General features: G+C 36.8%; 1 protein-coding gene across 1 annotated transcript in view; it reads right to left on the reverse strand.

The window, feature by feature from the left end:
* The window catches only part of LOC139979912 (transmembrane protein 131-like), a 63,893-nt gene that overhangs the window by 22,534 nt on the left and 18,788 nt on the right, over positions 1–22,571 (reverse strand). Inside the window, exons 4-11 of the mRNA XM_071991132.1 lie at positions 17,452–17,547; positions 13,104–13,227; positions 8,661–8,774; positions 6,502–6,705; positions 5,142–5,307; positions 4,318–4,436; positions 3,300–3,511; positions 2,394–2,553 (exon numbers count right to left, since the gene is read on the reverse strand). Of these exons, the coding sequence (XP_071847233.1) occupies positions 2,394–2,553; positions 3,300–3,511; positions 4,318–4,436; positions 5,142–5,307; positions 6,502–6,705; positions 8,661–8,774; positions 13,104–13,227; positions 17,452–17,547 (1,195 nt within the window). The remainder of the gene's footprint in view (positions 1–2,393; positions 2,554–3,299; positions 3,512–4,317; positions 4,437–5,141; positions 5,308–6,501; positions 6,706–8,660; positions 8,775–13,103; positions 13,228–17,451; positions 17,548–22,571) is intronic.

Here is a 22,571-nt window from a genome sequence, read left to right on the forward strand (position 1 = left end):
CCATCTTTATACACAAATGCACCACTTACACACCGATCTTTATACACCAATGCACCACTTCCACATCGATCTTTATACACAAATGCACCACTTACAGACCATCTTTATACACAAATGCACCACTTACAGACCATCTTTATACACAAATGCATCACTAACACACCGATCCTTATACAACAATGCACCACTTACACACTGATCCTTATACACAAATGCACCACTTACACACCGATCTTTATACACAAATGCACCACTTACACACCGATCCTTATCCCCCAATGCACCACTTCCACACCGATCTTTATACACCATTGCATCACACCACATCGATCTTTATACACAAATGCACCACTTACACACCGATCCTTATACACCAATGCACCACTTCCACATCGATCTTTATACACAAATGCACCACTTACAGACCATCTTTATACACAAATGCACCACTTACACACCGATCTTTATACACCAATGCACCACTTCCACATCGATCTTTATACACAAATGCACCACTTACAGACCATCTTTATACACAAATGCACCACTTACACACCGATCCTTATCCCCCAATGCACCACTTCCACACCGATCTTTATACACCATTGCATCACACCACATCGATCTTTATACACAAATGCACCACTTACACACTGATCCTTATACACCAATGCACCACTTCCACATCGATCTTTATACACAAATGCACCACTTACAGACCATCTTTATACACAAATGCACCACTTACACACACCGATCCTTATCCCCCAATGCACCACTTCCACACCGATCTTTATACACCATTGCATCACACCACATCGATCTTTATACACCAATGCACCACTTACACACCGATCTTTATACACAAATGCACCACTTACAGACCATCTTTATACACAAATGCACCACTTACACACCGATCCTTATACACCAATGCACCACTTACATACTGATCCTTGCACACCAATACACTCATATGCCATTACTTACACAGCAATACTGTTACTGCACACAATATCATAATTTAGAATGGTGTTGTTATCATTCCATTGGCTCACATTCTCTCATGGAGCATTTCAAGTTAAAATACAGACATAATATCCAATAAGGCACCGTTTATGAAACTCCCCTTGCAGACTAAGACAGTACATGAATGTGCAATTCTCACCTTTTTTTTCTTTTTTCCCTCTTGCTTAAAGAATGACAGAAGAAATGTACTATCCCTCCCATATGTTTTAAGTGTTTACAAGAGGTCAGGTCATGCACAAATGCAAATAAAATGCTAAGCAATATTTAGCAATCACAAAACGTTGATTTTTTTTTTTGGACTTGTTTTGATGCTTTGAGAATGTAGGTTACAGTTATACACTTATTGCAAAGCAAAGGGGTGCTTTGATATCCTAACTTAACAGAAGCTTTGCCTCAAGGCCAAGAGGCACTCCTACAAAAACATACTCATTGACAAAATGAAGGCCACTTTCACACCAGTACTTTCTCATTATTAATATGAAGGAGATACACCTCCAATGTAAATTATCAAATATTTGTTTGCTACTGTTTCAATGATTAAAGTTAAAAGGTCCTTCATAATGATAGTTACAAGAAAAGGGAACAATTGAAACTAATGGAACAAAGGACAATCTTTTTCTTACCTGTTAATGACTAAAAAAAACTAGAAGATTTAACACTGATAAGAAAAGGCCTTAACTTGAGAGCCAAACCACAATGTGACTACTATTCAACCACTTATACAAGGAAACGCCCACAGTGGGTGTGTGTGTGGGTGGGAGAGGTGTTTAGTCACCCATATGTATGTACCAGCCAAACATACACAATACAACAGCCAATACACACCTACAATACAATGATTACACAACATTGTACGGTCTTTTTTCCCTAGCAACACAGAAACTCTTAACAGAGAAGTGCAATGATAAACCCAGCCTTAAATACAACCATTTTAGAAATGATATATTAGCTATGATTTCCATATTCAATTTATCATATGTCTGATTACTGTCACGTTTTTTGTGCTGACGGCAAATCAAAACCTGTTTATACATGGGTGGTAGGTATCGACCTGAGTTTAACAGACAGAATCTGTAATTTATGCAACAGAGACCTACATTTGGATTCATTTGCATTTTCGTGGAAGTGGATATTTATGAGTTTTCCCTTTTGGAACAGGAAACCTGGTGAAACCTGGCAGGTGCTTATCTATCATATTACTGCAGTGGCCTCATGACTTCATTTTAAGAGAGCTGGAAAAGCAATGCACTGCTATAAACTTGACTGTCTCATTAAAATTAGCCCTTTTACCTTATAAAAAAATGATCAGATTGATTTCTGTTTGCCGACAATGAGTGTGTCTACTTAAATATGGGAAGCATTACCTCAAACGTTCCTTGGGCATTGTTGACTAGGCTTGCCTGGTGTATGACGATAGAGAAATTGAAATAATTAGTGAGGTGAAGCTTCCTCTCTTCGGCTTGTCGTTGAGGCGGCGAATCCAGGAGATGGAAATATGTACTGTTTTTTATCACACTCAAGGTTCTGTGAGGGAAGAAAAAAACACCAGTTTAGTAAAAAATATTAGACATATGTTATGGTATAAGTGTCAATGACTATAATATCACAGCAAAGTGTAGAAGTTTCACTATATGATTTTACTGCAATGTAACTATTGTAGGCAATTCTTATGAGTGTCGCATGCTAATTGTAAATGTCAGAGCTACGAACCATGTTGGTCATTTTTACAATCTTTGAAAATCTGTAACACATTAAACACACAACAAGTGCTTCTAAATATACATAAAACTGAAGTGATGAGTATGCCAAAGAGGCAGGTGGATCAGAATGGTCTATACAGCCTAGTATTCAAAGTTTTTTGCGTGGTGGACTTAATTTCCACCTTCCTCATATCGGGGGCCCTCCAGTGGCTAAAAGTGCAGCCTGGGGAAGGAGTCAACATGGATGAATTATCCCCCTCTCATTTGAAATATTTTAATACGATTAGGGGTGCTAAGTTGCAAATGGGTGTTATAGTTTTCAACTTTTTGCAACAAATATTGGCAATTTCTTTCTTCATCCAAATTTTTCCAACTAAGGGAGTGCATTTTCGTGAGGAGACAGGTAAGTTCAAAAAATTTGTTTACATTCGTCACTTTGTCCTGAGCAATAACCACACCACACCACATGAAATCATACCCTCAACCAGGGTAGCGATGACCGTAAAAGACAAAGAGACCGACGAAAACCGCTTCAACATTCGTTTGAGACAAAAGACTCGCAATACTCACCCGGGTAATACATGCGCTTGGTACGGTATCTGCATCTTAACGTTCTTATCCTTCGTTTTAACAATTATTTTCCCCGACCAGAACCTAGAACAGTTGGCCTTTAAGGGATGAAAGGTGATGTTTGCAACGTTTTTGTGCTTTTGCGTAGACGACAACTCTACCGGTTTAAAATCTATCGTGATGGCTTGGTTGGTACGAACTAAGGAGACACTCTGTAAATGAAAAGGAAAAAGGAAAGACAATGTGATGGAATTCCAGATCAAAAGTGCAGAGAGGATATAAGGTACAATAAAAAAGGAGGTGACCCACCAATAAATACTACAGGATAAAATTTCGGGAACCAAAAACTACAATACAGTGGTTGTATCATTGTTGGTACAATCTGTGCCACATGATTAGGAACTGATAACAAAAGGGCCTTTACTAGTTAATATCCTCCCATCCCATCCCATCCGTAATAAATATAACTAAAGGCTAACATTTCGGGAACCAAAACTACAATACAGTGGTTGTATCATTTGTTGGTACAATCTCTGCCACATGATTAGGAACTGATAACATAATGGACTTTGTAACTAGTTAATATTCTCCCATCCCATCCCATCCCATCCCATTTCATCCCATCCCACCTCATCCGCAATAAATACAACAGCAACAGAGGAAATGTCAGACAGCATTTCAACAATCAATTTTTTCCCTCTTTCAACAGGTAACTTCCAAAAGTCTATTGTTTTTGATGTCTTTATTCATTTCCGTTATTCCTCCTTGGTTTCAACATTTTCACTGTCGCTACCTCAAACTAGAAGATGATCAAGATCACTTTCTATATTCGACGGCAGCTTCCAATCTTTACCGATTCACGGCCAAAGAGATGATGACTACAGCCAATAAAACTTTTCAACTAACTCAAATTCCAGACCCACTACCCTCTACATCCCTTGAGGGTATATACACAGGTTAAAAGTCAGTGCCATAACATTGGTATGATCTAGAAGAGCCAGCATATATGATGACTTACTGTTATTTGCATGACTTTTGGACTAGTGTTCAGGAGGTACAATTGAATAGTTTTGGGCTCATCCAGGGAACGGAGGGTTCCAAAGTCTATCAACTCCAGAGAGGTATAAAGACCTGGCGCTGTCAGAGAAAGAGAAAGGAAAACAGAGTTTCATTTCTGTTTAACTACCGTATGGCAACAGAAACTATGCATGGTTGTGTACACCGTGAATGCAAGAGTATTACATATAAACTTCCCATTGACATAAACATATAAACTTCCCCATTGACATTAACATATACACTTAACAATGTTTGCACACTGTCTGACTACATGATATTATTGCCAGATAAAACAGCATTTTCCAAAGTGTATAGTTGTTTGGATTGGAAATGACACTTGAATGGAAACTGTATTGCTGCTTGGGATTGTTGGATTAATGTCAAAAGCAGGCATGAAGAGCTTCTGAGGAAGTTCTGTTGCTTTTCAAAATGAACCTCAACACTTAGCTAACATTTTTATAACCCATCATCATAGCAGATAGGCAAAGCCTAGCCTAGCCTATCTTGAATATAACAATGGTGCTGAACTAGCTAGTGATATTAAATGGTGGAGCTTATCATTACTTCATTCACTTTGTTAGAAAGGGTCTCTCTTCGGAAAGAGAAGAAAATCCCAATAGTTCATCCAGCACATCCTGTTAACAAAACCTATGAAATATCAAAAGCAACTTCAACATTAAGCCTAAACTGACCCTAGCCTAAAATATAAATAAATAAATAAATAAATAAAATGTAAGAAAACAAGATACATGAAAAGAAAAAAGAAAGAGAATAGAGCTTTACCAGAAGAAACTTCAACCTCCACAGGAAGCATTAGAAACTCTCCTCCCTCCACCCCTAGCGTGGCCGAATGATTTGTTTTTATTCGAATGAAAGCTGTATGGTTGCTCTCCACTCTACCGGTAAAACTCGCCCTCATCACAGATCTGGTTTGGTAAGGAGGAATTTCCTGTGCCACGAGAAAACGGAACCGGATATACATTTTAAAGCTCTATTTACAAACACTTGCAAGTTTAAAAAATCACCAAAATGACAATCAATCAACTTGTAAATTATAGGAGTTAAAAGACAGGAGATAAAAATTGAGTTTACTATGCCCCGAGTTTGAGGTGAAATTGGTTTAGATGGTGATAAAATATTGACCGGGCCAATTTGTAATAAAGTATACTAACAGAGTTTTTTCCGTTTTGCTTTCTGCAACTCTGAAAGTTCTATCCCTTTGTTTTGCAACTCACCTCACGGTGTTCAAGCGTTACTAAATAAATACTGATTAAATTCATAAAATATCAAGATTTACATTGAATACTCGTCAATGTCCCATCTAACACTAGTAACTCTACTAGTAACTCCCAACCATACTCTCAAAACAAAGGCAAATCCTCCAAAGTTGTTTTTACCCTTGAATCAGTGTTCTGCAAGTTACCCATTAACCCCACTAAAATGAAACATTTTGACAACATCGACATTCAAAATAAAGACTTTTTAACAACTTCAACAGACCTTCTTCACTTTTGCATGTATGATTGGCAACACCTCAGGTCAGACCAAGTTGTTAGTTCAACATGTGTGATTTAGTCCCATTTATGGCTGAGAATCATTCCATTAAAGGATTAGCTAACTGCAACACTACCAAAGGGGATTTCCCATTTCATAATCCCATAACAAACACACATGATAATTCACACACTAATTGTCAAGCATCAAATATCATTGATCATTCCACTTGAAAATAACCATACAACCTAATACTGAAGCGATATTGTAAAATTTATCCACAATCTAATTGGAGACACAAATCCAACCATCATCTTTGGCTTATTATATGAAAGACATCTTTGTGAAGAAAAACTCCATTAAGAGAGAATTAACATTGTAATAAAAAAGAGCCAGAACATGAATCATTGAAGCAAATATGGCTTGATTATAATGTCATATTCAAACATGATCAAATCTGCATCCTTGATTGTGAATTAAAAATACTAATCTGTAATATTATCTCCCAAATTGGAATAAGATTTCTTTTTCTTTCCTTAGCTGTTTGGAGCAAGTCGTTCCTGACAGTTATCCCTTATCAAATAAAACGGTCAATTTACTGTTTTGTTTGGGTCCTCCTATAATTGGGAACAATTTTTTTTTGACTTACCCATAGATTTTGTGGAGCTTCTTGGGAACCAGTAGGTAATTCTAGATGTAGGTCACCCCCACTGGAGTACATTTCAGTAATCATAAGCCCTGAGCTGTAAGGGTTATGCATATTTATTAATGGTGAGAAGCTGGTATTTAAAGGGACCCTGGCCCCTAAAATAGGCCTTAGTCTGTAAGGATTCGGGACTCCTATTCCAAACACCTGGAATGGAAGAAAGAAAAGAGAAAGAAAACAGGTTATGAGATGAACCTTTTGCAAAAAAACCTGCTATCATTTCTATTTTCCTCGTATTTTCCCATTTCCTAACTCTTTTTGCCTCCCAACAACATAATTCACTAACATTTTTAACATTCTAAATAACAGTTTTTCACATTTTATCTCATTATATTTTATCACAATTTAACAACGGTTCACTTATATTGCTAAAGCCAAATCAAGAAGACAGTTGCAAATCCTCTTCATGCATCAACATGCGGATGTACAGCGCTAAAAGTTTACCAGAGCACTCTAAGACACCGTACAGTGAGAGTGCTGAGATTGTGGAGAGACATGTAAGCAAAAAAGCGCCATAAAGTTTCTTTTTTCCTTTGTAAATATTGTCATTCTTTTCAGCGGTAGATTACTGGAAGGTGAGTTTCCAAACATCAGGTATTAACAGGTTCATCAGAATTGCTGTGAAATATGCTAGCTAGTCAAATATTGGTCACCCATGCTCAGCTTCAGCAAGCATATTATTAATCCTAGACTCAAAGGCTCAAATGTCTTTTCCTCACTTAAACTGTCTTACCCCTAAAAGTCTGGATACACTTATAGAGGGTCAGCACCACGTGAATAATTAACCAAGTTTTACAAACATATAATCATAATAATAATACTATAGAAAGTTGTGTTCCTATTTGATCAAGTACGGTAAACTGCACGTACACAGCACAGACCACAGCCTTGATCTTAACCACCACCACGGTCAAATATATAATATTGCACTGTTGCCGACACTGTAGAGCCCTAGATCTAGATGTAACACAGTAATACCTATATCAATGCAAGATGATATCATAACATAACATCTGCAGGTATCAGACAAGCCTGTTCTGACAGCATTATTATTATGATGACGTTTACAATCGGTCCTCACTATCCTACCTATTTGTGCATTGTATATCCTAACATATATGGCAGTAGCACAAGGATAGTTTCCTTCCTTATTACCCATTGTTAATTTTCCTAGTTCCTTCCTAATTACCCATACGGTTAGTTCCAGAGAAGACATATTTTTGGCTTACAAAGTTCCAGGAAACAGACACTTTCATTCGCAGCCTTACATTTAATGACGTTTGGATGTTTTGATGAGACTCTCTGGAAATGATCTAAAGAATAGTGTGATAATTTTTTTTTTTTTAAATATCTCAGCATTCTCTAATACCTGTATATATTGATCATCTTTCTTCTACTGAAGATGATTAGCGCGACACAGGATGGAGGGAAGGACATCTTGGCACTGTGCCAAGTGATAAACGGCTTCGTAACCCAAACATGACAGTGGTTATAAAACAGAGATTAGTTGATAAATTACTATTGCATTTGATGTTCATTTACTCAATGTCTATTAGCAGCGGACTTGCCTTTTACTTTCTACAATTGGCAAAGTGCGAAATAAAACTTTCACGTATCCCGTATGTAAGCCAGAATTCCAAGGCCTTGCAGAGTCCAATCATCCAAGACAAAGTTTGTCAAACAACCAACTTTTAGTACCCATTGATTTTGACAGGAAGACCACTTAGCATCTTTTAGCCTTTTTACAGAGCAGTATTTAAACAGGAAGATATTATCCTCCAAACTTGACCATGTAATGCCTTATGTATTACTTTTAACATGTATACAAATATAATCGGGAATCCTGTATTCACCACATGTGTGATTACTGGCAATCTTTTTACACTGTAACCCATTTATCAACCCTCCTTCTAGCACAAAACTCTCCATTCTTGTTTCCTGAACTCGGAAGCTGACGGGGGGGGGGGGGGGGCCTTAACAAAGATAAGAAACTATTCTTCTTCCAGGGTTGTTTATTATGCACAGGTAACAGGCTCTCAACTCAGGAACAAACTGCACTGTGTAAAGCAAACACATGTCTTCTACAGTACTATACTACATACCTGATACGGCGCGGAGCCTTTGTTTGAATGTATAAATATGGTATTTTCTACGTTGCCAGGAAGTCTCGGTAAGAACACAATTTCAAAAGTAGTATTACCGCCAGCTGGTATAGCCTGAAATAAAAATAAAAAGATATGTTTATAACTTTATAAAAGAGACAGCTTTCTTCCAATTAAAATACGTTTAAAGTTGAAGAGCCTCAAGTTTCCATCCCTGTAGAATATCTTCTTGGGAAGCAGAGTCACATAGAAATAAAACGAATCCAAACGTCACACGCACAAACAGACAGACACAGCTTTGACCTCAAGGGAAACTTTCTTGTTCATAATTCCCTCTAACGACATGGCCATCAGGATAACAGACAGTTGGGAATTATTAAGCAGAATGGCACAGAGAAATATGTTCATATCCATAAAAGCCGTAGTTTGCACTGGATTATAATTTGTGTCACTCTGAACAAACTGTGTGATCCATGGGTTCTGTAATTGGATACCGCATAACTAATAATGCAAGATTTGTTGATGTGACGCATGAATCAGACACGGTCCTAGTTACTCAAAACATCCACAAAAAAAAAATGGTACCAAGCGAATTGAAACAGATGAAAATTGTCGGTCAAAGATCTGCATTACAGAGCTTCTGATTGGTTGATTCAGATGGAAGAAGGTGATGAACTTAGAGAGTGTAATAACGGGGCGCAATGTAATAACGTGGGTTACCAGATTGTAGGATACTGTAGGTAGATCAGAGTGCATATGTGTAGGAGACAGGATAGACAGGTAAGACAGGAAGTTTGGTGTACTTGACAAAGATTTGGTTACTCCTAATTAGCTTGTAATTAAACTTCAATCCTATGTTCAATATTAATATATTGTTTTGTAAAATGTAAACAATTTATGACTCATTTGTTTTATCATTGAAGTGGAGATATTTCCAGTGCTGCAATAAATCAGAAACACAAATTGCAGCTTCAAGCAAGCACACAGTTTGCACATCTACAAATTTTTCACTTTTTCTTTAATATCCCCTTCCTCTTCCTCTTCCTTTCTTTAACATGAAATGAACTAATAATAACAAAGACTGTTTGGCCCACTCTCTCAAGGCAGACAAACCCCATAGACCTACCTACATTACATTCACCCACCCAAACCCAATTCGACAGCGAACTAACTAGTAATGAAGTGTGTACGCTGTATGCAACGTCAATACCGCTCTCAAACTTGATGCTTTGGGGCTCGCCACTAAATAAACACACTCTCTGTCCACCTGATCTCTATCACGGCAATTTAATTTCATGAGATTTAAAAGAGCTGTCAACTGCTGAATGGTCAATGATTGAATTCACAAATTAACCTTTCCATCTTATATTCACCTGTATGCTAAGCCAGAGCTGTACATACGGCTCAGACAAAGATAATTTGATACTTCCTGATTGAGCAGTGATCAGTCCGGAACCTCCGTCGAGAAAATGATGATAGAAATCATATATATGTGTGTATATAATGTACAATGCGGTGCAGTATCTCAATGTTGTTAAGAGTAACGGAAGATTGTTACAGCTAATGTGTGAACATTACACCAATGATACAACAGGAAGTGAGCGGTTCGAGGCAGGAACGGCATCAAATAAGTTTTCATTGAAAATGCGTCTGTATTCTAAATGTTGTAAATGTTCATGTCCAAACTTTTATTGAAGCTACAGTTCAGTTCCTTAAAACAGAGAAAGGGAGTTTCATTTTTGCGGAGCCCTAGGTACAGTAGGAAGGGTGCGTGCGAACATACATACTTTTTGCCTTCTAAAACAACAAATTTATACTAGTACAGTTAAGAATGTGATAGTTGGGCTCAGGACACAACTTTATGAACAGTACAGTTATAGTACTCAGTTCTAAGAATCACATACTAGGCAGTGTATATTGTCCCCACAAGAGGAGACTATGAATACTTTGCCTCATATACCAGGCAGTGTGAATTGTCCCCACAAAAGGAGACTGAATACTTTGCTTTACATACCAGGCAGTGTAAATTGTCCTCACAAAAGGAGACTGAATACTTTGCTTCATATACTAGGCAGTGTAAATTGTCCCCACAATAGGTGACTATGAGGAATACATGCAAGTTGATATTGTCAGGGTCAGTAGTGCAAGACTGTACACCAGTGGTCACTGGTGCTGAATATTGGCACTTTCTCTTTAGAGACTATATAGTGATGTTTAGGAGTTGAATTTGGTTAAGATAGAATTTTGAAAGTTGGAACAAATATATACATGCAAGTATCAATAGCAGTGCCATTGTGGATTTGACTCAATAAAACATGTACAAATTATTTCTCTGAAACTCTGAATAGAAATATTTATAGCTTTACTGTGTATATAGTGTATAGTTTGTTCGGATCCCCGAACCACCATGCCCACCCCAGAACTTTATATGCAGTAATCTACTGTAATGTGTGCACATCAGCCTACAGTACCAATTAACCTATTAGAACAAACAAATTTTTACATGTATGCATACATATTTAGCAAACCTAAGGATGTAAATTAAACTTAAATTGGGGAAGTTCCATCGCAGATTTCAATGAATTTTTAGAGCAGCAAACAATATTGTTGTATTCTTGCAGGGCTATTAAAACATGGCTACTGTATGTAAGCCCCATTCACATGCTGTTTGTTAATCACTACTGTACCACTAGCATGTACTGTACATATATGATTGTAATACAGTCCCATCTTACACAATGCATGGACATGCACTGTAATTGATTTTAAGCTAATGACACACCTGTCAATAGCTGTTACGGGTGCTTGCAATTTGCATATGATATTTACACCTCTTAGGACCCCTCTTCTTCGCTATTAGTAGGTGACTGTACATTACAACACCCACTATACTGCATGTACTGGTAATTCATTCAGCCCTTTTTCCACAGTGCATCTATGACTTATAAACAAATTGTGCAATGTTTTATACTGATTGCCACCAAAACCACCACACACAGATGAATCACATGTGCAGCTAAGGTCACATAACACCTCCTGCCCATCTGTTTACACTGTAAACTTTATATACATGATCTATAGAACACTGTGTACAGCTAGTAGGGACTATGTTTTGTTGACATTGCCAGGATGCTAGCCTTGAGATCAATATTGCTGCCAAACTGAACTTGGCATTGAGACTAACTGTACTACACAGACTAGACCAGCAACACCCGGAAATTGTTTAGAAACCAAAAGTATTTACCTGCAGCTCTATTAGCATAATTTGTTATTGATAATGAAGTTAGCACAGTTATTGATCCATAATAATGCTAGGAAGACCACAAAAACTTGGTCACATGCAGAGAGGCATTGTAGACATTTGTATAAAATATGAAATATCAAATTTTGATTAATGATGATATGGGAGGTATTCTTGTTTGAATTAAGCAGCGGACTTTGTAGATTGCCAAAAGGTTCACCAAATGTGATCCAGTTATGTTCTCAAAGAATAGTCAATGTTAAGAAGAATATTGCACCAGTAATGTAAATATTGATATATAAGGCTGATATAAGTAGAATATTTGTGAAAGTTTCTGCTACCAAGTTTCATGTTCACAAATGCACAAAACACACACGTTACTTATTAGTCACTTTTGCGGCATACACATCTTCAAAACATCATCGTATTTGGGGAGCTGAGTAATCCATGTGCACCAGAAGGCTCCAACAAATAGGATGGTACACTCTGAAGTCTGTACAACTTAATCTGATACCTTCTTACAGAATCACTTTTTCTTTTACATCAGCTAAAAATCATTTTAATGCCACCCACAAGAAATGATGTTCTGGATTTTCCAACTTACTTCAATTTCAATTATATATATATATATTGCAGATGGTAATTTATCAGAAAGTATGGCAGAATTATTCAAGATTTATTAGATCTATGTTTTATTAATGAATGAGTTGCAAGACATTTCACTTCATTACAGCAGCAAAATATCAGGATTATAAGAAGAAATTTAACAACGCCTTTTTTCCAAACATTGATACAATTGAGCTAGATAATAGGACTAATGAAAGACACTAATTATGGTAGAGCTTGGGGAAATTCTATGCCAAAGCTATTGTTTTCATATTTCTATTGTATTCTATTTTCTTTTTCTTCTACATGGTGATTAAACTGTGCACAGACAACATATATAAATGACCTTTAAAACCAAATGCAATTATTTTGAGGGTGCTATTATATATATAACCATTTTGAAGCTATCAGCAATTTCAGAAGCATACAACCAATTATTTTTCTTTGGGGACCAAAACACGTAGATCCATTAAAGTAGCACGCAACAAATTCATACACATCGGCAGTGAATCATTGCACAGTTGGAAATGAAAACCGGTGAAGAAAAAAAATGTCAGAATATAGAAAATGGATAGAGCAGAAAAAATTTTGCTTACCTTTTCTTGAAAAAATGAACAATGAAAATGTGGTGTTGTTCCCGATATTGAAACCATTCTTAAAGAACTCTGTTGTTGTGGGTTGAACACCCTCACTGTTGCTATTTGTGGCATACCAATTGGACTGCAAGTAAACAAGAAGAGAAACAAAAGAATGTTTACATTGATTGGGTACATTTGGGGTACATTGGTGCATTCACAACTAAAATACCAAAACTGTTATGAAACACAGTTCCAATCTATAGTTTACTATTCATCTGTACGTACATGTATACAAACATACGTATAACAGGTACATACGGACCAGAATGGACAGATAGGGAGAGCAAAGTATACAAGTGAAAAAAAAAGGGGGAACATGAAACGATACTTTTTAATTGACGGGAAGTGTTCCTGATGTGTCCCAGATGTGATTCCCGAAAATCGTAAAAAAATTGGTCGAAAAACGTGTTGCAAATTTTGCTAAACAAATGTTTAGTTTTCTTCCTGGGTGGTAGATTTGGAAGTGCCTGGGGAAGCGAGGGCGCAGTGCTAAAACGTTCAAAAGTGTAGTTAGGTAGATGGGAAAGTGCAGATGTGGAGTGGGAGTCGGGTAGGAGAGGAGCAAAGTAAATCTGAGCCTTTTTAAACGTTTCTTCTATCATCTTCCTTACTTTCATCCAACTTTTTTCGTCCCACTACTTTCGTCCCCCTACTTTTGTCCTATTTACGTCCCACTATTTTCGTCCCCCTATTTTCGTCCCCCTATTTTCGTCAACCAGACCATCAACCCAAACCCCACCTACCTCACTTCAAAAATTTAAAATGAATATAATAATTGCCATTTAAATTGAGAACTGTAATCAAAATCAGTCCAATACTTGTGAACCGCCATAAACGCAACCCCCCTACAAGGGAGATGGGTGGGGGGCCAACATATGTCCCTCATGTATAGTTTATGAATTTCCTGCTTACAGAGATCTAATTTGCAAGTTACACAAGTCATATTTGGGCTTGTATTTTGATTGGGCTTTTTCACACCCTTCCAACTATCAAAGTGCATAGCACTTAACGTATCTGCGGTACTCTAGAGGGCATTGCATCAAGAAGGCCTCCAAACTCTGCATACATGTATTCATGCTCATGAATTATGCAAAACCAATATAGGTTTGACTGCTGTACTAAGTAGTTTAATTTAATTGGCACTTCTATTATGATACTCTGTATAATCTCGTAAGTTGTTAGATAATATATAAGCAAATTACTGTATCTCATTTCAAAGCAATTAACTTTCCACTGGCATCACTATAAGTTCTCAAGCTATCAGGAAATATTAATTAGCAACTAATGTTTATCTTTGGTTACAGGAGATTTGATCGTATGTATACAGCACTTCCCAAGTTTCCCAGCTGCCTCAAAGTATTAACAACAGTTGACATAAATTTGATGAAAAAGACACCATATCAGCCCCTGACATTGTTGCTTATCTTTATAATCCGATCATTAAATGCCATCTCTTAAATCCTCTCAGCACCTCCATCCCATTCCCTATACCGATCTGGTCATCCATTACCACCTCCATTGATGGATTACCATGCAAATTATTTACCAACCAATAGTAATCATCAATGCACTGATTGTTTCTTATGTACTAAAGCATGGATGCCCAAAGGTCATTCTCTTTTAATAGCAAACCCTTGTACACAGATAATGGTCATATCATGCTGTGCTCAAAATAAAAATACATCAACAACATTCTTCCATACCCATCCATCTACAAAAGCTTGTCACTTCCTAACTGAATGAAAGTTGCCTTGCAATATATGCACAGACTTTAGCAATGCTCCAGCAAATTGTTAAAGTCAAAAGGATGTTTCATTTATAAGGAAATAGAAGCCACATTCTGTTAACTACCCCACTCTATTTCCTAAAGTCTAACTTTTAGAGGTTTATCAACATCAGACCACAACATCCTCCCAAACAGGAAGTGTAATTCTTACATTTTATTACATTGGGTTCTTATTTTGGAAAGTTTCAGTTTCCCTGCTATTCTCTCCCCCCCCCCTTGTAATCTTTGTTTCCTTGAATCCTTCTTCTTGATCATATTTGTGTTCTGTTCTCCTTCCTTTTAGCATACATTGATGGACAGGATCATGCAGAATACTATTCCTTAAACAGCAAGTCTCTCAAGTCTCATCCACAATATAATAGACAGAGAGAGAGAGAGGGGGGCCAATTGCTGCATCTCTGAAAACCTCAGGAAGAGTCAATTTAGAAGTTATTGAATGGCCAAGTATTAAAGGCATTAAAGACTCGCCCCAAACCGAGTGGGGCCATCTGAAAAAGTTAACTTTCTGTTGCTTGCAAGTGACGTTCTGTTTGTGTCCCTACAAAATGCAGACAGTAATGAAACGTGATACCTTGTTATCTTTAGCTGGACCTGATAAGTCCATCGCTGTATCGTTTACTACACTTTGCTGTGGGTATTGACCGCAGCTGTATGTACTGACTGTACAATAGTGTCTAATTACCAACGGTAGCAAGCTGTGTGTGTACTTTCTGGGAACGATGGTGGTGTCTAACACTTCTGTTACACCTCATTCGAAACTAGGTCAGATTACCGGCATTAGTTTCTTTTTGCGCGAGTCTTCTCACCCTTTAAATTCATGTGTAGCTGCCAATACCAAGTATATCATGCTCAGTGGAAAGGCCAGTCTGTTGTAACACATGACAGCATACCATTGACTCTAGTAGTACTGTAGTTTATTACAGGATGCAATCACACACAAGGATTTCCTTTATAGTAAGTTTAAGAAACCATAAGTCATCTGATATTTTTCTAGAAAATCAACCATGCCTTGTGTATCGTCCCCTCAAATATACTCAACTCTACACAATGTAAGTTGTCCTAAGGCTAAGGCTGAGATATTCAATGATTAGTATATGAGCATCATTTTGTATCTTGTAAAGCGCATTGAGACCGTTGATATAATGTGCTATATAAATAAGTAAACTATTATTATTTATCCAAGGTGTAATTACTGTAACACTTCATAGTCAATGGCAGAGGCCCTGTGTACATAAGACACAGAGCACAGTGTTGAACCCTGCATCAGGTTTTAAATTTATACAGGGGATTGATTTATTTCACAACCTACTGTACTGTACATGCAGGTGCTCAGAACAAAACCTTAAAAAAAACCTTAACAAGCTAAACAAAAAATAAGGTTTACAAAGTCTATGTACGCAGAACACCAGAACAGCTTGCAACAGCTGAATTTCAACTCCCTTTAAATAAGAGCAACATCTTATCATTAACTTTCTGCTTCCCTCAATTTACCGTCCATGTTTTCGCTTTTCCATTACAACATAAACTTAACCTCTAAATAATAATTGAAACAAGAAACTAGATTCATTTAAAAATATTTGTGGAAAACATCTTCCACACTCAAATAAAATATTAATTCATGCTCAGCGAAACTCTACGTTTATTGAACTTCATTTCTTGAAAGCTCTGAAGTATCCAAGTCATTTTTTTGTTCCCTTCTTTTTTTAGATGCTTTGAGCAGATCGTCTTTAACCTTCCATCTTTTAATATCGTTTAATTCCATCCACCAAACCGACGATGCATTTGATCTCCGTCCTCTGGAGACTTGAGGTACATCTGGACGGACGAAACCGCACTTCCCGACTTGAGGATATTTAATCATTTCAAGCCTCATATTTATCTCTGACCATCATGCTGCTCAGTAATATTTGAGTGTCACGTGCGAGGAACGACTCCTCAAACATAAATACACACAAATTTATATCAGGAAATCTCTGAGGACATGGCAGATAGGTAGATGATCAAATAGCGCTCTGTCCTCTCAAAAAACATGTCACAATACTTTTACTGTGTACAACATTGTTTCCTTTGGTATCAGCCAGAGTAGCATTGCTGTATATGGTGTGTGGGGGTGGTGTGTCATCATATAGGACATAACATTAATACCAAATGTTGGTGGTTTTGTGATAAATCCATCATCTAATCTAAGGAGGCATAGATATAATTTAAGTTACATGCATACATGTATGTCTGAATGTATCCCATTCTAAAAATGACTTCCTCCATGCAACTATCCAAGGGTTGTAAAGTATGTTAATTGTTAAACACAAATCAGCAAGAATATGAGGTCAAAATACCGAATATAGACCTACTTCTATTATATGATATATATGAAAGAAACTAAGAACACAAAGGCATAACAAAGATTAGTTTCAGGTCTCCTACATGTTATCCATTCAACATGCTACTTCCTTCTTCACACCTACCAAATTTAAAATACCGCTAATTCTGTAAAGACAAACAAAGAATGAAAGGACTCACACTTCACCAAAGTCTAGTAACGGCGGGTCAAAGTTCAATTCACCCTGCCAAGGTTTTAACGGGCTGATCCTTACTTGTGTTGGTATTCCTAAATGGCTGAAAGTGAAGAGGGAAAAAAAAAAGTTGTGAACATTTATGGAAGTGTGTTCTTGACGTCCTGGTCAATCACTTTGCACTGTACATTTTACCGAATCAGTGGTCATAACAAAGACGTTCATATCACCAAATCAGTGGTTAAATATCATCAAAGATGTTTCACCAAATCAGTGGTTATAATATCAAAGACGTTCTTATCACCAAATCAGTGGTACACCATCAAAGATGTTTCACCAAATCAGTGGTCATAATATCAAAGATGAACATATCACCAAATTAATGGTCATATTATCAAAGATGTTCATATCACCAAATCAGTGGTAATACTATCCAAGATGTTACACCGAATCAGTGGTCATAATATCAAGGGCATATCACCAAATCAATGGTCATATTATCAAAGATGTACATATCACCAAATCAGTGGTCATGTATTGAGGGTGGTGGAGTGGGTGGGTTATACGAGTTGGGTTGGTATGTGGGTGGATATAAGTGTTACTGTTTTCTTGTATTGTTCTCTCTATTTACTTAGGGGAGTGCTCTACTACACAAGCCCTCTGGATTTTTTGCAGTGCTTCCTTTCACAATTTTCCCTGTTGTTGATATGTTTTGTCACTTAGTTTAACTTCTCTGTATATATATTGTGAAGAAACAAATAAATGAATGAATGAATGAATAATATCAAAGATGTACATATCACCAAATCAGTGGTCATAATATCAACGGTATATTATCAAATCATTAGTCATAACATTGTTAGATGAACATATAATTAGCTAATCAGTGGTAATAATATCAAAGATGTACATATTCACCAAATCAGTGGTCATAATATCAAATATACTGCAGCAGTCCACCAGATTAATTTTTTTATTGGGGGGGGGGGGGGATTCATGAGAACTGGGTACTACTTATTCATCAACAAACATATTATTTCCAGGAAATATTCAAAGTGAAACAGACATTCACAATTTAAGCTATAATTCAGCATTCACAGTATTATCGTCTGTAACCCAAGAGTTATCTGTAACAGTCAACGAAACACACTCAAAACAAGGGCGTGCAAACTAATGTTGAAAACGAGGAGATCAAAACAAATACACCTTCTTCGTTTCTCTAATTATGTAAGGTGACGTCTTTACTATTAAACTGATCTGTGCTATATGACTACAGTATAGTATAACAGTACTAATCAAGTCTCCCTTTTAATCCCTACAGTACATACAGTACTGTACATGTACGGTATGCTTTAACCATCTCACTGACGTGAATTTTGTGACACTGCCTCATAATTCATATCACCTGTTTTTTTTCCCCTTTGTTTTTATTAATTATTGAGCATTTGGAACTGGTCAACTACTGTACATGGCTGGATATTACAGTTGGTCGAGCAGCTCACAAGACACGTTTGAGATCACTGATCCAAATCCTGTTTTGGACAAAAATTTCTCTATATTTTTGTTGTTCTTTTTTTCCTCGAAGCAAAGAATACAAATTGACAAGGTTAATATTTTGAAATTTGGAGGGCAAAGTACAGTATTTAGTGGCAAAATTTTCTTTACAATTTTTGAACTAACCTGGATCAAGAAAGAACTGACAAGGTTTATTGTAAAGTTAGTTTGAATCCTGAGCAAAGAACCTATAGGACCTACAACATTATGCACTGCTAATCAAGCTATACAGTCAGGTAGCTGAACATGGTTTCTATCAACCACTTTTGTACAGAGGAGGGGGAGGTGGAAGGAGGTGAAAGGAGGGGGTGGGAGGGAGATGGGTGGGTGCTGGGTCACAAGCAGTTCTACAGTGATACTAAAGTGGCTTGCAAACCATGTGACCTGACTGCATTGCTTATCGCTAACTTGCATGCCTACTGCCTACAGTTACAGTATAGCAAGTAAACCATAAAACCACTGTCAGATGTTGAATTTATAAGGCAGTAGTTCGCATTTCATGGATATTTTGCACCAAAATTAGCCATTTGCAAACTTTTTACTGTTCTACTCTTCAAACTACTGTAGAACTGTGGTTGATCCAACTTAGCTCACATTTCCAACCCTATTCACACAAATCAAAGAATATTTTGTGTACAAATATAAACTGTATAAATTTTTCAAGTCTAATAAGTTCTCTGGTTATTGCTATCCAGACCATGTTTTCTACATTGTATGTACGTGCAGTCAATGAAGCCTAACTGAACTCTGCTTCAAAGACCAACAAACTTCACATGGATCGTTTGAAACAACTTTACCGTTCAATATATGCCAATTAATAGCTAATTACTGAACATCGTTATTCCGGGTAAAGAAATCTGCTTATATCGAATGCAAATTTTTCTTTTCTTCTTTTAAAGCCACTACTGTCATATCTTGTATCGTCATGCATGCTTTTGATCAAATTTCAATAATTTTTTTTTTTTAAATTGTGAAAATGAAAATGACTTGAAAATGAATCCCCATCTTTACAGCTCAGAGCATGACCTTCCAGGTTTACCGTTTCGGAAGCTATAAACATTATTTCGCTCCAAATAAGTCCACCGTGTTTTACACGTTACTATTACTTGAGAAAGGTATTGTGTGCAGCATCTCGAGCCGCAGACTTCCAGGATAAGATCCACGAAATTTCCTCTTTGTTCCCTTCCTCTTCAAGTATCCTTGGGAAGGAATCATATTAAAATCCTTTCCAATAAACAACATGTTCACCTTTCAGCTCTTACAGACATGGAGACTGTATTGTCCTCCACATTGAGGAGTTGAATATTAAAAGAGAACAGTTGTAAGTAAAAAAGACAAAATCAATATCATCAAGGAATACAAAAGACACAGTAGATCAAACATGAAGAAAGGGAAGATCCACGTACAATCCAAAGAAGACAAAAGACCTCTTTTCTTGAACCTCAAACTCAAGAAGCAATTTATTTATACAAGTATCTCCATGGGAGATGGGGGGGGGGGTTACAAATCCATACAAAAATTCCAAAGGCCTTATAGTTAAATCTTGTCATGACTATGGTGGTGAGTGTGTTTCAACTTTTAGCTCAATAAACTTGTCCCACCATCAAAGCTACAAGTACAATGAGAGCTTATTATATAACTGTTTTCAAAGAATGTAAACCTGTTCTTTAAGTTCTCTCTAAAGTTTGTCTCCCACAATCCAAACACCTATGATCCCTCAATCCATGCACTGTACCCATAGTGTGGTAAGCTGTTTTCACCATAATTTTTCACTATTATTTCATGATTATTATTCTATTGGAACATTATTATGAGGATGTTTGCTATATTAAGTCAGTTGTATATTCCGGGAAGCATCTCCGCTGTATGTGAATAAATCATAAAATGACCCACATAAAAAAAATCACACCATGAACTAATTAGCTTACGGCATTGTCTTTCTTAACGAACCACAGTGTAGTTTTAATACTAAAAGGTGGTTAACGTTGCAGTACTACAGTACTAATCCTGTACAGTATTCATAACTAACAAGTATACTGTAGCTCAATTTGCCATTTTAGTTGTTTACAAAAAACAACTTGTTCAATAAAAATTAATTTAAACCTCTCCAGGCCTCAGGTATAGGCTTGTTGACCTCTTCGATATGCTGATCTTCCAATGTGTACAGTGGTCAACCAAAAAAACACAACAAGTTAACATGTATTCTCTGAAAATTATCTCACTCACAATTTAATTTGCAGAGTGAACAAGAATAAAACCAGGGACCTAGGAGTGGCAACAGTTTAAACAGAATATTGCATTGAGATCTTCTTTGTTTGTTTGGAACTTCTTTTTTGGTGAGGGGGGATTGGGGATGAGTAGGTGGAGGGAAGTTGTTTCTTGAGCTATAGGGGTTTTTTTCCTTGGTTCTTTTAGGGAGGGTGGGAGAGGGTGGGGATACTGTGCTATAGAAATATACAACTGTATTATTAAGTGCATTCATAGAGACTGAACACAAAAGACAACATTTAACAGTCTGTTTGTTCTCTTGGTATGACAAGTCTCATCCCATTAACAATTAAAAACTTTATGTTCAATTAATCTTATTCTGTGTAAGACAAGCAAACCAGTAACAATGGAATAGTATCAATGTGATGGTAGGAAAATCTAAGCAGACCAGTGTCCCAATTTACACATTTCACATTCTATCAATTATCTCTCAAGTTGATAATTTTGATAATTTTATGCTCTTTGCCAACCCATTTATTTTATTTTATTTTTGCATATTTGCTCTAGATAACACGATACCCAGTGCCTCTTAATATCTATCGCTGTGGTTGCATAATTATTACTGTTTATGAATCTTCAACAGATCTTCAACTTCATTCCTGTCTGAAAATGTCAAAATACTCCGAAATCAAGCTGAGAATTCCTGGTATATATAATGCCAAATGGAGGAGAGTTTTATTGTTCAGTTTCTACACTGTTTATGTCAGATCTATGACGATCCCCTGACTGTGAGCTTTTCATCACTATTCATCATACAAGTGGGAATTTGGCAGGCTCTGCTAAATCAGTCAGAGCAGAAGTCAGAGACCAAAACTGTTTAATCAATTTCAAATGACTGTGCCATACAAAATCCATCAAATTAGATATAAATATCGTTTATACTTCAATATATACCAGGGAATAATTCACTTGTTTGTGTACCAGTTCAGGAAGCTTCCGAAGTTTGTCTCAGATTATAAATAAGTATGGTACACATCAAAAAATAGACTAAGTAGGCCAATGTACTGCACATCTTTGGAATTTTGTAAAAACGTAAAATTACATCTGTACATATGTCTGAAGACTACATTTCAGGATGATAGCCAATTTATAAATATATGCCGTAAGTGTATTGAGTAAGGAACAAAATTTTTTTTGTTACCATTATTTTTTAGCATCTGATCTCCCCCCCCCCCCCTCTTGTTAGTATTACATTTTAAAGCAATGTTCCAAAACTTACTGGCACGGTTGAATGGGGTGCTAAGGTTGTGAGGAGACAGGTAAGCGAGAAGCATAGGAAATACTACACACTATGTGTTCTCTCTA

Source organism: Apostichopus japonicus, chromosome 14 (assembly GCF_037975245.1).
Source record: "Apostichopus japonicus isolate 1M-3 chromosome 14, ASM3797524v1, whole genome shotgun sequence".
NCBI classification, from domain to species: Eukaryota; Metazoa; Echinodermata; class Holothuroidea; order Aspidochirotida; family Stichopodidae; genus Apostichopus; species Apostichopus japonicus.